This window comes from Oncorhynchus gorbuscha, linkage group LG10 (genome assembly GCF_021184085.1).
Source record: "Oncorhynchus gorbuscha isolate QuinsamMale2020 ecotype Even-year linkage group LG10, OgorEven_v1.0, whole genome shotgun sequence".
NCBI lineage: Eukaryota > Metazoa > Chordata > Actinopteri > Salmoniformes > Salmonidae > Oncorhynchus > Oncorhynchus gorbuscha.
This window is the reverse complement of record NC_060182.1, coordinates 68,535,406-68,552,323: the sequence shown is the minus strand read 5'-3', so window position 1 is coordinate 68,552,323 and position 16,918 is coordinate 68,535,406. Positions and strand designations below refer to the sequence as shown.

General features: G+C 46.0%; 1 protein-coding gene across 4 annotated transcripts in view; it reads left to right on the top strand.

Annotated features, from left to right (window-relative positions):
- The window catches only part of LOC124046429 (formin-like), a 143,133-nt gene that overhangs the window by 93,291 nt on the left and 32,924 nt on the right, over positions 1–16,918 (top strand). For all 4 annotated transcript variants that reach the window (XM_046366781.1, XM_046366782.1, XM_046366780.1 and 1 more), the window contains 2 exons: positions 5,475–5,526; positions 8,966–9,115. In XM_046366781.1, coding sequence (XP_046222737.1) covers positions 5,475–5,526; positions 8,966–9,115 — 202 coding nt within the window. The remainder of the gene's footprint in view (positions 1–5,474; positions 5,527–8,965; positions 9,116–16,918) is intronic.

The window sequence follows — 16,918 nt, the reverse complement described above, 5'->3', positions numbered from 1 at the left end:
AACCGAAGAGAGGAGGAGACATGGCCCCGTGTGTTGACTACCAGGGGGTGCTATGTGTTGTTTTAGTAGATGTTGCTCCAGCAGACTCAGGGGGTTGAAAACATTGCGTGTCACCTAATACAGGCAGCCAGGCTGGGCAGCGAAGGCTGTTTGATCCCCTGTGAGAGAGATAATAAAGCCAGGGGCCAGAGAGGATACATTGGTTCTGGCCTGATTGGGTGTTTAGATGTGTTTACTCTCCCCTTGGCCTCCACAGGCCACTTCTTCTCTACCGATTGTAATGACAGCTCGTGGAAATTAGAATTCTTGAATGTTTGATATCACTCACTGCACCAGAGGAAAGCAGAGGCCTGTGTCAAGCAGAGGCCTGAGCCCATCCACTGGACTGAGTGATGAGACGACCTTCCCCCTCCCCCTCCCTCCAAATCATGCTCTGTGACACACTCCCAAATTCTACCAGTAGATAGTGATGATATATTTACTCCCTCTGTCATGTCTCTAAGCCAGCCTGTCACTTCTCTGAATGGAGAATGAACCCACTGTTCTCCAGAGATTAAACATTCTCCACATAGACTATTTATTGCTGAGGAGAATGTCAAGTAAAGAAACCAAACTCAGAGAGAAACTAGAGGTCCTGTTTGCCTTCCTCCAAAACACTGAGAGGAACCATTAAAGCCCAAAGCTGTAATTTAGCTCTTCTATATATTTTTTGTGCCCTGTCAGGCGGTTAGTTGTGTGATGGTGGAGCCCAGGCCCAGCGTCAGTTAGAGGGGGCTGCCTTTCTGACAGCACAGGGACAAGAGTCTAAAGCCTAACCCTGCCGAGGGGATTACATTGCCCTTAACATGCTGCCTGTACTCATGACTGCTATAAAGCTGGCAGGACATCCCTGGCTGAGGCCTCGTAAAGGCTGGCTGTACTCAGTGGGACATTTTGGGGACCACCGTGGCAGCCAGGGACACACTACACTGAGACAGAGACACTCTGATCCCCTCCACCTCTCCCCCTCCACTGGGCATCTTCACCCCAGAGCCTTCCCTCCCGACAGCCCCCTCCAGTGCCCTGCAAAGCCAGTCAGTCAGCTAGTAAAGCTGCTTCCATAGAAAGCATAACGCTTATCTACTTCCATCATGCAGACATGGGCTCCTGTAAGGTTTCTGTGGTATGCAGCATGAGGAAGCACAGATGTCATAGTGTTCCAAAAGAGAAAGTGACATCCATCTCGGAGTGCTCCTCCGTTGGCCAACAGGTTCAACCGTGATTACTATTGATCATGGGAATGTGAAAGGGAGAGGAAAGGAGTTTACAAAGACGCGTTGTAATCCCTGATTTACTGGAAATGACTGTGTAAATATTCCCAGGAGTTATTGTTCACATAGCAGCAACACATCCGCTCCTAACATGCATTACAACGTGGCATGCAGACAGAGGGAGAGGTGCCTTGTCAGGCTTATACAGAGCAGGTACCAGGCTCGTGACACTAAAAAGCAACATATAATGCACACAGAACCTCTTCCTCATTTGAATGAGTGCCAACTAGGACTCTGCATTTTGTCCCAAACAGTATGTAGTGGTGCTTTTGGCAATGTTCTCACAATATTGGACACAGTGGCAATGTTCTCACAATATTGGACACAGTTCATTTGCTTTAAACGATCAAGCTATCATCACTCTCGCTGTGGGTAAACATCAACCAAACAGACTGCAACTCGAGCATCTTGGCAAGCCAACAACCACCTGCATGCAATTTTGCCACCTTCACCAATTTTACACAGGCGAGGTGAGGGCCTTCCCACATTTCTGCATACCACAAAGAGCCACAAAGAGCAGGCTATTAACAAAAACACTGCCTCAGGTCTATGGCCCTCTATAGGTCTGGTAGGGCATCGGCGTTGCTTAAAGGGAAGCCACCTCTCTCTCCCTTGCCAACATCTTCAACAACCTCTTATCTCTCCAAAGTACTAGTGAGAACAAAAGGGTCACAAGGCGATCTACGTTTTACTCCATTGAAGGGCAAAATACACAAATGACTTGCGGCAGACAGAGAATATTGGGAAACAATAGGGTCTTTCTATAAAATATGTAAATGAGTGGTCTCGCGGAGAGATTGCATCCACATGTCGGGAGGTAGAGAGTGAGAACTGGAGGCAGGGAAGTGTTTTCAGCATAGAGGTGTTTCGAGTACTGTATTCATTGCGAACAAAGTCTGCCTTGGTATCCTTGTCTCCTAGTTCCATATTGCAAACGGAAATGTATTATAGACTGTTTATTCCCTTTAACATTCCAGTGTGTCAAGCATGTCGTCTTGGTCAATATCACAGAATATTTGAAAGGTCTTTAAACCATTGTCGTTGCCACTGGCTACAAAATGCTATTGGTTTTACAAAAAACCATCTTGAACATGAACTCTCCAGTGGGAAACGTATAATCCGTTCTTAATAAACAGAGCTCCTCCAGCAATTGCACTTTTACTTGTGAAGCAGCAAGGTCTCGTGTAAGAGATGTCCATTCCATTATTCATCTTATCCATCAATGTCGTCATTGGTATTGATGGACAGCTATAACCATAACCAAGCATGTGTAGGAAGGGAGCCAGTATGAATTATCTCATACGTACGGTATACTTTTTTAATGGAGGAGGGACAGTCTGTTTGTCATAGTGCACTCCTGTGCGAGGCATTGGGAGCAGAGCAGCTCATGTGATCGCGTCTGTGGAGCGCTGACCCAGAACTGCTTGGGAGGCTGTGTGGAGGCTGTGGGGGCCGGCAGGCTGCTCCCTCTCAGCAGGGCCCACAGTTGAACCCCAACGCCAAAGGCCCTGCCTCACAAACCTGCTGGTGATCTCACAACGCTCCTACAACGCTCCTACAATGCTCCTACAGCTCCAAGTCATTGAGCCTTTGTCTTGTAAGGCATTACTCTGCCATTACCCATGACCACCTCTGCTTCCTTTCTGTATATACAGTACTGCTCTCATGATATATTTTTTGGTAGAATGCTGAAATGTTGAGTCCCTAACTTTCAGCAGCCCTCAGTTAGCCTATTTATGCTTCAGCAGTTTGGAAGGAAGTATTTTCCCTTTCCTTCAGAACTCTTTATTAGCGTTGAAAGAATGTTTTGTTACTTTCGACAAAAACAATGAGCCAAACCCACCTTTCTGTTCTCACTTTAATAGAAAGTCTTTGAATCCTTCGGGGACATTTTGAGTAGTGAATACACTCCATGACTAATTTAAAACAAATTTTCCCACTTGAATCTCTAGTTCTGTCATGTTTTATTTGTCTAGTGGTCTATGGGCTTTCATGTGTTGTTCAATAAGCTCTCTTTGTTGTCAATGAATCAGAACCCAGTTACTAATATTCAACTCTTCCAAATAACTATGTGTTGAGTGGAAAGTGTCAGTTTAACATGGCATGCCATGTAGTCCTTTAACGGCTGAGTCTCACTCTGTGAGATGTTCTCCTTTACGTTTACTGCTGAGAGGTGTCTGGCCCAGGGAGATGTTCCTCCCTCTGGTCCCAATGCCCCAGGGCTGCGACAAGGACACTGCCCTGCAAAGGGTGCAGTCGGGCCCTAATTTAAGATGTCTGTCACTAAAGATCCCATTGCACACTGGTGTCCACCAGGCTAAGCTTACCACCCTTCCCCACCAGGCTATTATGGTCATAATCATCTGATTGGTCATATATGCACAATCCTGAGCTCTTCACTGTGTTGGCAAACAATGCTAATTATGTTGTCTTGGGCAGAGGCTTTGAAAACAAGTGTGCTTGTTTGTGCTATGGTAGTAGGAGGCCGCAAGCTCCCTCTTGATAGGACAACAATACGAAAACCAGCACAGCTTAACAAAGTTCAAAGATTAGGGCTGGCAAGGAGCAAGGTATATTTATCGTTTCCGAGAACAAGAGATTTATCGACACACACACACAAACTTTCACACATACACGTTACAGCTCCTTTTGATGTTTGATTGAGTATGTATGGAAATGGCATACACACATCAAAACATTTTTATAGCACGGAGCTGTAGTCATTGATGCAGTAAAGATTGTGTGTTTTTTCCCAGAGAGGTTCCAGGTCCTTAACACAGCTTATGTATGTAGTTTCCTAGCACTTTGTTATCTGACTGCTTGGTAAACCAGTGGTTTGGAAAAGTGTGTCAGAGTTTTAAAGGCCTAATTTATTGTCCTTCTCAGCATGAGCGTCTCATAACTTTCTAGTTAGCCACTACTGGTTTCATGTTTACACAGGGAGCGGAGGAAGAGAAACTTCACACATCCTCTTTCTCTCTCTCTCTCTCTCTCTCTCTCTCTCTCTCTCTCTCTCTCTCTCTCTCTCTCTCTCTCTCTCTCTCTCTCTCTCCCCCCCTCTCTCTCTCTCTCTCTCTCTCTCTCTCTCTCTCTCTCTCTCTCTCTCTCTCTGTGGGCCGCTCTCTCTCAGAGCGCCGGCCGGCCTGGTGCCACCTCTACCAGAGAGGACCTCAGGCGCCAGCCTGAACCCCCCGCTGGGCCTAACGCCATTGGTCATGGCTCTCCCCCTCCTCCCCAATCCCAGCCATGGCCACCCCTTCCCTTCATTAGGTTTACTTCAGACAATCAGCCTGCTTATGTAAAAAAAAAGCAAAGCAAAAGGGGTGGTAGCAGCTTAAGCTCACCCTCTCCCAAAAGACCCCCAAACCTGCCTTTGAACAATTTTTGGGAGACTTCCCCCTCTTAAATCTTCAAGTGGGAAAGGTCCCCCATCATTGTAAAAAGGATGAATCTGGAAAATGCAATAAATCTGAGATCACAGGCACTCTCTGGCCCTAGATAAATTCTTGCACCTCGCCCTGGCCCGCCGCACACATCTGCCTTGCATTTAGACACTTTTACATGGCAGGAGTCCACAGGAGCCTACAGTTCCCAAGCCTCATACACTCACTCCTCAGCCCTGCGCCGTGCTGTGCTGCCTGTGCCCCTGCTACGCACCTCTCCCCCTCTCCCCTCCTCAACACACAGTCCACACTTAGACCTCTCCTTACACCCCCACCCCAGACACCACCACCTCACACTCCTCATCAACACACTCACACACAAACATCTCACCTCTTACAATTCACCACAGTGAAATCCATGGACACCTCTACCACATGCTCCACCACCTTAGACATGTCATGCTAATGACCCTTCACCCTGACACTCCTCCTGGGAGAGGATAGATCTGTACCCACAGGACCCCCGTCTGTACAGCACTTTGAGATATCAGCTGATGTACGAAGGGCTATATAAATAAATTTGATTTGATTTGATTTTGATCTGTACCAGCGGGACTGCATGGAGTGTCATTGATGTACCTCAGTTTACCTCCATTTGGAAATATCTATTCCCACTACTGTATGTACTGTGACCTCCAAGCCTCCCATACTGCCTCACACATAGGTCTGTTTACTCCATGTGTATTCATCTAATCCATGCTGTTGTTTTGTCTTTTCCCAGTTCAAAAGGACCACACTGCTGAGGACGATCGGCTCAAAGCTGCACAGAAGAGGTATGAATCGTCTCTGTCCGTTCTAAATATAACACAACACAATTAACCTCGGGGTCATAGACCAAACAACGTGTCATATCTGTATGACAGAGGAGCTCTGTATTTCCTGACCTGGCTGTTTGCATACCTCTGTAATACCTTCTGACATACAGAAGGGAACTCAGCCAAGTATAATGGATGGTGGATGTCATGTAGCCATGCAGGTTCTTCTGTCATTTAGTACATTTTAGTCAGTTATCAGATGTTCTTATCTACAGCAACTTACAGTAGTGAATGCATACATTTTCATACTTTTGTTTTCCTGTGGGAATTGAACCCATAACTTTGGTGTTGCAAGTGCCATTCTCTACCAACTAAGACACACAGGACCAGTACAATCTCCAGGTCATAACCTGGCACAATGTAGACTAGCCCCGAGATAGGGAAGGGCTGTCTGGAGGGCTGCCTATGGAGACAGACACAGACACTACGCTTACATGTTCACACACACTCACCAAACTCACATACACTGTGCCAATGCCGATTACCCGCCATGCCTACATACAAGCACTGTGCTCACTCCACTCTAGTTGTTATCAGGCCTCATCTTCCGTGTTTGGTACTGCAAACTCTAAGAGTCACTGTAAGAAGGCCCACCTTATTTATGGAGAAATGGTCAACTGGCAGACGTTTAACTAGTGTCAGAGAAAAAACATATCTGGAAAATGTCATATTGGAAAAACACACTAGAAAGAACAAACAAAGCCAATAGATGATTTTTTCCTTGTTTAGATAGAGACCAGAATTGTTTGCTTTAAATCGTAACTCTCCAGATTCCAAAATAAATCATGAAAAGCACATGAAGGAGAAACCAAAGGATGCTTGACGCTGGAAAATGGAAACTATAAACTGTAAGATGTTGATTGCTTTGGACAATACTACAACTCAGCCAATGTTTCCAAACACCCCTGTTTCATGTTTCCATTTCAAGCCAAGAGAAGCACTCAGATTGGCAATGCATGGGTCTCTCCATCTCTCTCTCTCTGTGTCTCTCACTCCCTCTGCCTTCTTTCTCTGTCTCTCGCTTTCCTCTCTTCCTCTCTCTCTCTCTCCTTCTCCTGGTGGTATTATGATATCTCTCTATGTGACTGTGTGACTGACACCAGTGTAATGAAGGTCTTGAACTTGGGGATATTGATCAAAAGGGTCCCACGGCTGACAGCCCTTAGCCTTTAATGAAGTTTGCCTTTAATTTCATCCAAACAGTCCGGGGCTGCCTGCCGCTGGGGGGGGGGGGCCCTCTCAGGTTCCCAGGGACGCACCTCATAAAAGTGACACGCTGGTGATGAATATGGGCGGTGGGCCGTGGTGTGGTGTGTGTGTACCGTTTGTTCTGTGGGGTGTGGGTGGGCCCCGGCCCTCACATCTGTCCTGGATGAGGCATCTACCCCACCGACACAGCCACACATTAGGGCCCCGTGTTAATAAGGCTCATAGACATCACATCATCACTGCCAGCTACTGAAACACAGGGTCAACCCCTTAAGGAACGGGAATGAATTTGTCTGTTATGGCCTGAAGCCAACCATCATCATAGGAAGGACCGGTTGCTATGACATTTGCTTTGTAGAGAAATTACATTAATTTTGTCAATTGGTTGGCAAAATTACTTTATGGAAAGCTGACATGATACACAGTTTATGACAGTTTCAGAGATGTAACGTGAGTTTCTTGCTCAATATCCTGGGTACCCTATGCAGTGAGCAATGAGGTCCTTTCCTGAACATGCAATCCTAATTAGTTTCTTTTATGTTTCAGTTTCCCTGAGGTTTCCTGATACGTCCACAGTTAATGGACCATTAAGTTTCCCCTCCCTCATCATGCTCAATTTCATATGAAACGACTGCAGCGTGTGTGCTGCTTACATACTTATGTGGTTAAAGGGTTGTTAGCTGGAGGGATATTTGAACGGTCACAACTTCCATTATACATTATCCATTGTCTATTGAAGATGTCTCGTCGCCGTTAAAGAAACAGATTTCGTAACAGCTGACCACAGGAGAGTTTCCCTTTCGAATCTGTTGTGTGGAATGTTATCTTAGCCGTCCAAATATCCATGTGATAGTCCCTGTTGCCCAGGCTTTTATCCACCAGTGAGAAATGCTGAACATAGGTACAGAAATAAACGGCCTCACGGCAGGTGCGTCATGGCCCTCCAGAAGTGCGTGGTATGTGCTTGTAGGACTCAGAGTGTGTATATATGTGTGTGTGTGTGTTGTGTCTTTGTGTGAGAGTGTGTGTGCGGGTTATCTTTGTGTGTGTGTGTGTGTGTGTGTGTGTGTGTGTGTGTGTGTGTGTGTGTGTGTGTGTGTGTGTGTGTGTGTGTGTGTGTGTGTGTGTGTGTGTGTGTGTGTGTGTGTGTGTGTGTGTGTGTGTGTGTGTGTGGTGTCTTTGTGTGTGTGTGTGCGTGTGCGTGTGTGACAGAGAGAGTAAGGAAAAGAGCTAAGCTTACCACACTACAGACTGTGTGTGATTTGTGTGAACTCTGACACCTGACCCAGGGTCAGGGAAGGAGCCAATACAAAAGGAGCCTAGTTAATCACGCTGGGCCATGCTGGTCGGGTCTACAAAGGCCTACAGAATGGATGTCAATTCGGTATGTTCTGTTCCTCCTGGGTTCCGCTGGCCTGGCCTAGTCTGGTTGTGGAACGAGTCAAGACGAGGATGATCTACTGCACCATCTTCCCCAGCGCTGGAGTGTCGGAGGAGCACATGACGGATATCTGGGGAATGGGAAGCGGCTAGTATGTGGGAGCAGCCGTCTGCCGCGCACATTGCCCCATCCCCCAACACTCCCCTCCCAACATGTCTTACATTAGCGTCGCAACAGCCACCTACCATCTGGAAGTCAAAACCTCTGTGTCAATCTGGGAGCATCTCCTGAATCATTGTGCCTCTATATCAAGCGCTTGACAGGCTGGGCAAAACATTTTTTTTTTCAATGTTTAGGTTAGAGAAAGCCCCAGAGGAGCATGCTGCTTTTTAAACCCTTTGAGCACTGCTGTGAGCCTTGTGGAGAGTTTAGATTTGGTTACAATTAAATTAGTCTGAGGATCTGACATACAAGGGCCGTAGATTCTCATCTCGTTAAGGCTGAGAATCTTGAATGAGAATCTTGAATATCTTTGTCTCTACTGTTACTGGACTTGATGTCTCAGATAGCTAGTTGGATGAACGTAATCAATGTGTGTTTACAATACAATACAACTTTATTAATCCCCAAGGGACAATTCATTCATGTGTGTGTGTGGGGGGGGTGACCCCTGGCACTGTTCCCCTTCAGGCTATAGAGGAGGTCAATGTGATAATGGAGCCTCCGCTACCGGCTGTCCCCTGTGACCCAGTGAGATGTTCTCTCACTGCCCGTCTCTCTCTTCTCCCCTCTGTTTCTCCCACACAGCTTCCTGGACATGGTGAGCTACTTTGGGCTCAAGCCAAAGTCTGGGGAGAAGGAGGTGGCTCCCGGTTACGTCTTCATGCTCTGGTACGAGTTCTGCAGCGACTTTAAGAACACTTGGAAGCAGGAGAGTAAGAACATCTCCAAGGAGAGGTGAGTGGAAGAAACCATGTCTGCATCACCATTCGTTAGCACTCATATTAAATCACACAGCTAATGACGAAAGGGAAAGTTCTAGAGCTCTTTGCCAACTATCTTTTTCTAGAAACCTGAGTGTTCTTCATTTGATTACATTAAAGGGCGATATGTTATGACTGGGCCAAAGTTCAGTCTTCACACATGAAATCTGTTGACCAGAATCCTTTAGTCGCTCTTGTCCTACCCATCTTTAACACATACCTGATTGTTGGTGTCCCTCACGTTTCTGTGTGATACAAAACACCCTGAATGGAGAATTATGAATTCTGTAAACAGTGTGGAGTGTAGCTGTTTTTACCAGTTATTAAAGCTCAGGGGCGTCAAAGAGAAGGTAGGCAGGCCGGGCCCAGTACAATGTCAAAGACTGGGACTGGATTTACGATGTTTCATCTGACCCGAGGCGTGGTGTCGGGGGGAGTCCCACTGCGTGACAGCAGTTCTCCTGGAGGCCTTCTGGCTTTACTAGCAGGGGCCTGTTAAAGACTGTGTGTTCTGAGAGGACTGTTAAACATTGTCATGGTTTGACCAGTCCACAGGGCTGCAGGTTTATTGCACATGGAGAGATGCAGCACTGGCCTAACCTGTGCCAAGTATCTGGTCAGGGCTGCTGGAAGGGACAGTGAGGGGCCAGACGTGCGCTAGGCTATTTTGGCATCACGGCACTAAGCTCTTAGGGGCCGATTCCAACTTAGGAATTTACGCATTTCCTACACACTACTCAGTATTTGGTATTCAGACTTACCTTATTCTGTCACATAACACGGTGTGGCTACCTTGCACGCTCTGATTCAATTTCATTCGACCTCTGAAAACCAACAGACTTTCTCATGGAGTTTTCATTACATTTATCTTAAGCCATCCCTTTAAATACTGTGTACCTTTTAGTTAGAATGTTGTCAACATACTCACTAGAATATATTGTAATGAAACAGCAGGGAGCAGGTCTCGAACCCTCAACCTTCGAGCTCGAGGTCCCGCGCGCTATCAACGGTGCATGCTTGTGCGGTAGAGTCGATTTCTGAGCTTATAAACCCAGGGTGTTACACTACTCCCTCCTTTCAAAGAGCACGTCCTCGCGCTATAGCTTGTGGCTCTACGTGTTGCAGGAACACGCTCCCCGGCCAAGCACACACACTGTCGTGGACGCAAGGTCCGATCACTTCCGACACCAATGTAATGAAACAGCAGGGAGCAGGTCTCGAAGCCTCGACCTTCGAGCCCGAGGTCACAAAAGCATGCTCGTGCGGTAGTATCGATTTCCGCGCTTATAAACCCAGGGTCGTTACAATATCGAGAGAACGGGTTCAGAATATTAGGGATCAATAAAAGAACGACATTTAAATAGCTGCACATTCGTCATCGTTTCAGCACCAATTGGTAGATTTGAAAATGCTCTGATCTTGTGGATTATTTAGGGTTAGGAAAGTATTTATGAATCACAAAAAAAATGGTTTGGAGAACCATTTATGGTTTACATTTATGCCAGCAGCATGGCACCCTGCATACCACTGCTGGCTTGCTTCTGAAGCTAAGCAGGGTTGGTCCTGGTCAGTTCCTGGATGGGAGACCAGATGCTGCTAAAAGTGGTGTTGGGGGGCCAGTAGGAGGCACTCTTTCCTCTGGTCTACAAAAGTATCCCAATGCCTGAGGGCAGTGATTGGGGAAACTGCCCTGTGTAGGGTGCTGTCTTTCGGATGGGACGTTGTCCTGACTCTCTGAAGTCATTAAAGATCCCATGGCACTTATCGTAGGGGTGTTAACCCAGGTGTCCTGGTTAAATTCCCAATCTGGCCCTCAAACCATCACGGTCACCTAATAATCACCAGTTTACAATTGGCTCATTCCTTTCCCCTGTAACTGTTCACCAGGTAGTTGCTGCAAATGAGAACATGTCAACATGTTGGTCAAATAATGGATAAATAATATGAATGAATGAAAACAGTGGTTTGATTCATTCAGAAAATTGCCACATTCGTCAACCCATGGTAATGTTGGAAGATTGGAATAGATTAGACATAGAATTATTATTATAGGGAGAATACTAACCATGGAACGACATGGCCATGCGTCTGGTTCAAACTGTCACAACTTTGTCCGCTTGCCGCTCCGTAACGATTTAATTAGCCTCCATGTCTTTTTTTTGTATATTATCAACTGTTACTAAGGATGGTCAGCAACAACCGCACCACCATGACTGCGTTTACAGAGAAAGCAAATGAAGGTAAACAAAACAATATAATTAAATGCAATGATAATGTAGGCTATACCAACTGAATGGAACTAACAGTAAATTGCCAGTTGAATGTGTGGCTTTTAGGCTTACTGGCGGCCGATACTGATAGTGGCTAATATTTTAACATGATAGAAATAGGAAAGCCACAGCATTTCATAAACTCTACTGCGGGAAAGTTGATATGCTTCAGTTTTCTGCCATATGACTGGTTTCACATTTGTCTCCAGGTTATAACATAAAATAGATCTAAAACAAGTGTCCTTCATATTTACAATTCCTGTAACGTGTGCGCTGAGAGTCGGGATGCAAGTTCAGGGAGTGAGTGTTTTAATAAAATAAATGGAACATAATACTAACCAAGAAACACGAACAACGCACAGACATGAAACTGAAACAGAAACAATGACGCTTGGGGAAGGAACCAAAGGGAGTGACATATAAAGGGCAGGTAATCAAGGAGGTGATGGAGTCCAGGTGAGTGTCATTATGCGCTGATACGTGTAACGCTAGTGACAGGAGTGTGCAATAATGAGCAGCCAGGTGACCTAGAGGCCGGAGAGGGAGCACACGTGACAGTACCCCCTCCCCGCGGCACCAGCCGCAGGACGCAGACCAAAATGACGATCCCGGAGATCAGGGGTGGACGGGTCACCTCTGCTAAGGCGCGGGAACCTGCCGATCCGGCTGAGACGCTGGAGCATGTCGACCTAGAGTGCCGGAGAGAGAGTATATGTGGCAATACTCCCTCCCCAGCGCGCGAGTCCAGCCGCAGGTTGCCAACCAAAGGGACGGTCCCCGGGATTAGGAGCGGACCGGTCACCTCTGCTGAGGCGCAGAAACCTGACGAACCGGCTGGGGTGTAAGAGCCCAATGAGCGGCTGAGACCTCCCCAGTTGCCTCGGTCGAGGCACGGGAACCTGTTCACCTAGCTGAGGCATGGGAGCCTATCGACCCCGCTGAGGCATGGCAGCCTGTCGAGCCAGCTTTAAAAAATATATATATATCTCCTTTATTTAACCAGGTAGGCCAGTTGAAAACAAGTTCTCATTTACAACTGCGACCTGGTCAAGATAAAGCAAAGCAGTGCGACACAAACAACACAGAGTTACACATGTAATACACATGGAATACACAAACATACAGTCAATAACACAATAGAAAAAATCTATATACAGTGTGTGCAAATGAGGTAAGATTAGGGAGGTAAGGCAATAAATAGGCCGTAGTTGCGAAGTAATTACAATTTCGAAATTAAACACTGGAGTGATAGCTATGCAGAAGATGAATGTGCAAGTAGAGATACTGGGATGCAAAGGAGCAACAAACAAAAAAACAATATGGGGATGAGGTAGTTGGATGGACTATTTACAGATGGGCTGTGTACAGGTGCAATGATCTGTGAGCTGATGCTAAAGTTAGTGAGGGAGATATGAGTCTCCAGCTTCAGTGATTTTTGCAATTCGTTCCAGTCATTGGCAGCAGAGAACTGGAAGGTAAGGTGGTCAAAGGAGGAATAGGCTTTGGGGGTGACCAGTGAAATATACCTGCTGGAGTGCATGCTACGGATGGGTGCTGCTATGGTGACCAGTGAGCTGAGATAAGGCGGGGCTTTACCTAGCAAAGACTTATAGATGACCTGGAGCCAGTGGGTTTGGCGACGAATATGCAGCGAGGGCCATCCTGGAAGGAGAGTTTACAGTCTAACCAGACACCTAGGTATTTGTAATTGTCCACGTATTCTAAGTCAGAACCGTCCAGAGTAGTGATGCTGGACAGGTGGACAGGTGCAGGGCAGCGATCAGTTGAAGAGCATGCATTTAGTTTTACTTGCATTTAAGAGCAGTTGGAGGCCACGGAAGGGGAGTTGTATGGCATTGAAGCTTGTCTGGAGGTTTGTTAACACAGTGTCCAAAGAAGGGCCAGAAGTATACAGAATGGTGTCATCTGCGTATATGTGGATCAGAGACTCACCAGCCAGCAGCAAGAAAGACATCATCGATGTCCACAGAGAAAAGAGTCAGCTTGAGAATTGAACCCTGTGGCACCCCCATAGAGAATGCCAGAGGTCCGTACAACAGGCCCTTCAATTTGACACACTGAACTCTGTCTGAGAAGTAGTTGGTGTACCAGACGAGGCAGTCATTTGAGAAACCAAGGCTATTGAGTCTGCCGATAAGAATGTGGTGATTGACAGAGTCAAAAGCCTTGGCCAGGTCGATGAAGACGGCTGCACAGTATTGTCTTTTATCGATGGCGGTATTGATTTTGTTTAGGACATTGAGTGTGGCTGAGGTGCACCCATATGACTAGCTCGGAAACCAGATTGCATAGCGGAGAGGGTACGGTGGGATTTGAAATGGTCGGTGATCTGTTTGATAACTTGGCTAGGATAGATAGGATAGATATAGGTCTGTAACAGTTTGGGTCCCCATTCTACATGGACTTTACAGTGTCCCAGAACTTGTTGGAGTTTGTGCTACAGGATGCACATTTCTGTTTGAAGATAGCCATTGCTTTCCTAACTGTCTGTGTATATTGATTCCTAACTTCCCTGAAAAGTTGCAAACCGTGTGGGCTATTCGATGTTAATGCAGTACGCCACAGGATGTTTTTGTGCTGGTCAAGGGCAGTCAGGTCTGGTGTGAACCAAGAACTATATTTGTTCCTGGTTCAATTTTTATGAATGGGGCATGCTTACTTAAGATGGTGAGGAAAGCACTTTTAAAGAATAACCAGGCATCCTCTACTGACGGAATGAGGTCAATATCCTTCCAAGGTCCCCGATTAGAAAGGCCTGCTCGCTGAAGTATTTTAGGGAGTGTTTGACAGTGATGAGGGGTGGTCGTTTGAACGCAGACCCGTTACGGATGCAGGCAATGAAGCAGTGATCGCTGAAATCCTGTTTGAAAACAGCAGAGGTGTATTTAGAGGGCAGGTTGGTCAGGATGATATCTATGAGGGTGCCCGTGTTTACAGATTTGGGGTTGTACCCGGTAGGTTCATTGATAATCATGTCAGCACAGGCAACAGCTGTTTACAGTCTTTCTTTAGTTTTTCATTCTTACTTTTCCCAATTAACTATATTTCTTTATTTTCCATGGGCTTCACCAGAGTACACCCTAGTGGCTGGAATACAACTGTATTAAGCCACTTACAACAAACACCCCACTGCAAAAACTAAATGTTGTCACAAACATTTCACTGGCCTCAAAACAAAGAGAAGATGTAAGTATTGTTCATGAGAACAATGGAGAAAATTGGCCTAACAGCCATATAACTATCTAGACATGTCCAGTCTGCCTTTATGGGCAAAGACGCAACCCCCACTAAACATTATCACACTGTGATTAGTAGGTAAACGAGAAAAGGTAAATGAGAAAATATATACACATCAGAACATCTCTAGTTGGTATCCTGATCAGAGCTTGTCAGCCCTAAAGTGTAGCTCCCTTCAGTAACCACGAGCACAACCGTTCCTTGATTTTAACTGGCGGCTTTATTCTGTAGTTTAGTCAGAATTATCACCTTCCGTGAGAACTATAAAGTAAATGAAAAATACAGTTAAGCACACTCTTACAACCTTATCTTACGAGTGACTTATTAGCTTGGTATAACTCTGAAGTGCTTACATACATAACAGTTTAACCGGCGTTATAACAGGTTCAGATTAACACATGAATAAAGGAACAAATACCTCATTGGCTGCTTATTACAGAAGGGAGGAAATCAAACTTCACACTTATTATTCCTGGCATGAATTCACACTTCATCCTAACATACTCTTCAACCTTTATGAACTACTCCCGATGACATGAAAACTTAGCTAACGCAGCGCAGGATTGCCTTCCCTCCAAAGGTGTGTTGCTACAATAACGATCCCCGTTACAACAGTATTAGCTACGTAGTTCCGCTTGCATTATCATTTCCCCCGCACAGCGGACACATAAACAATTCAAACAAAAGACCACGAGATAACCTGTAAGTCTAACTGTCAGTTACACTCCCACCAATCACCGGTGATTTCTGTGAAAGGGGTCTGCAGGTTTCTTGATCGGCTTCCAGGAGGGTGACTGTCTTATGGATGGGCCTCTCCAGATAGGTGGGTTTGGTGATGCGTTTACCTCTCTCATCTAGGGTTGAGTCGCTGATCAGTAACTTGACTCTTCTCACCCGGCCATCCTGTCCCGGGTACACTTCTGTAACCTTTGCCAATTTCCACTGGTTGCGTGGTGCAGTATCATCTTGCAAAATGACAATGTCATTAATCCTTGCGTTTCTTCTGTCTTTACTCCATTTCTGTCTGTGTTGGAGGTTTAGGAGGTACTCTTTCTTCCACCTTGTCCAGAATTCATTGGCTAAAAATTGTACTCTGCGCCATCTCTTGCGGAGATAAAGATCTTCCTTGATGAACTGTCCAGGTGGCGGTAAGATAACTGTGGACTTCATTGTTAAGATGTGATTTGGCGTGAGAGGTTCTGGACCTAATGGATCATTCAGATATTCCGTAGTTATGGGCCTACTATTTAAAATCGCCATGACTTCATAGAGAAAGGTACGCAGAGAAGCGGTGTCGAGTCTTCCGTCTGACTGATCAAGAGTGGATGTTAAGACACTTCGTATCATGCGGATTTGCCTTTCCCAAACACCACCCATGTGACTTGAAGATGGGGTGTTCATGATAAACTCGCATCCAAGTTCCTTCAGTCGTGTTTGATCCATTTCTTTCAGGGCGTCCACAAACTCGCGTCTTGCGCCAATGAAGTTGCTGCCTTGATCACATCTGATTTGACGAACATTACCACGTATGGCAATGAATGAACGCAGGGAATTGATAAAAGCGTCGGTGGTTAAGTCGTCAAGCATTTCAATGTGAACTGCTCGGGAGCCCATGCAAGTGAATAGGAGCCCATAACGCTTTAACTCTCTTCTTCCGTCCTTGGCATAGAAAGGTCCAAAGCAGTCCATCCCGCAGTATGTGAAGGGAGGCGCGGTCTCCATGCGTTCCTTTGGAAGATCTGCCATCCTTTGCCCTTCTGTACATCTTCTGAATTTCCTGCATTTCACACATTTGTAGATGTGAGAGGAAACTGCATTGCTGCATCCTAGGATCCATATACCGTTGGATCGCAGCTCATTGATCATCATTCCACGTCCTTGGTGTCGTACTTTTTCATGATAGTGCTTGATGAGCAGCACTGACAAGTGGCTATCTCTTGGCAGGATTGCGGGATGCTTCACATGGGAATGAAGAGTTGCATGAGCCAAGCGACCTCCCACCCTGAGGATACCTTGCTGATCCAGAAATGGACTCAATTTACGCAACTTGCTTGCTTTATCTTTGGTCTTGATGTCTTTCTGGTGCCTGAGATTGTGTATCTCATGGGAGAAGGCTGCTTCTTGAACCATCTTTATAATGGTGAGTTCTGCCTCTCTCCTTTCTTCTATGCTTGTAGCTTCACTGGACCTCAATTTTAAGCCTATGGCTTCTTTGACATGTCGTTTGAGCCTGGCAATAGCTTTTACCA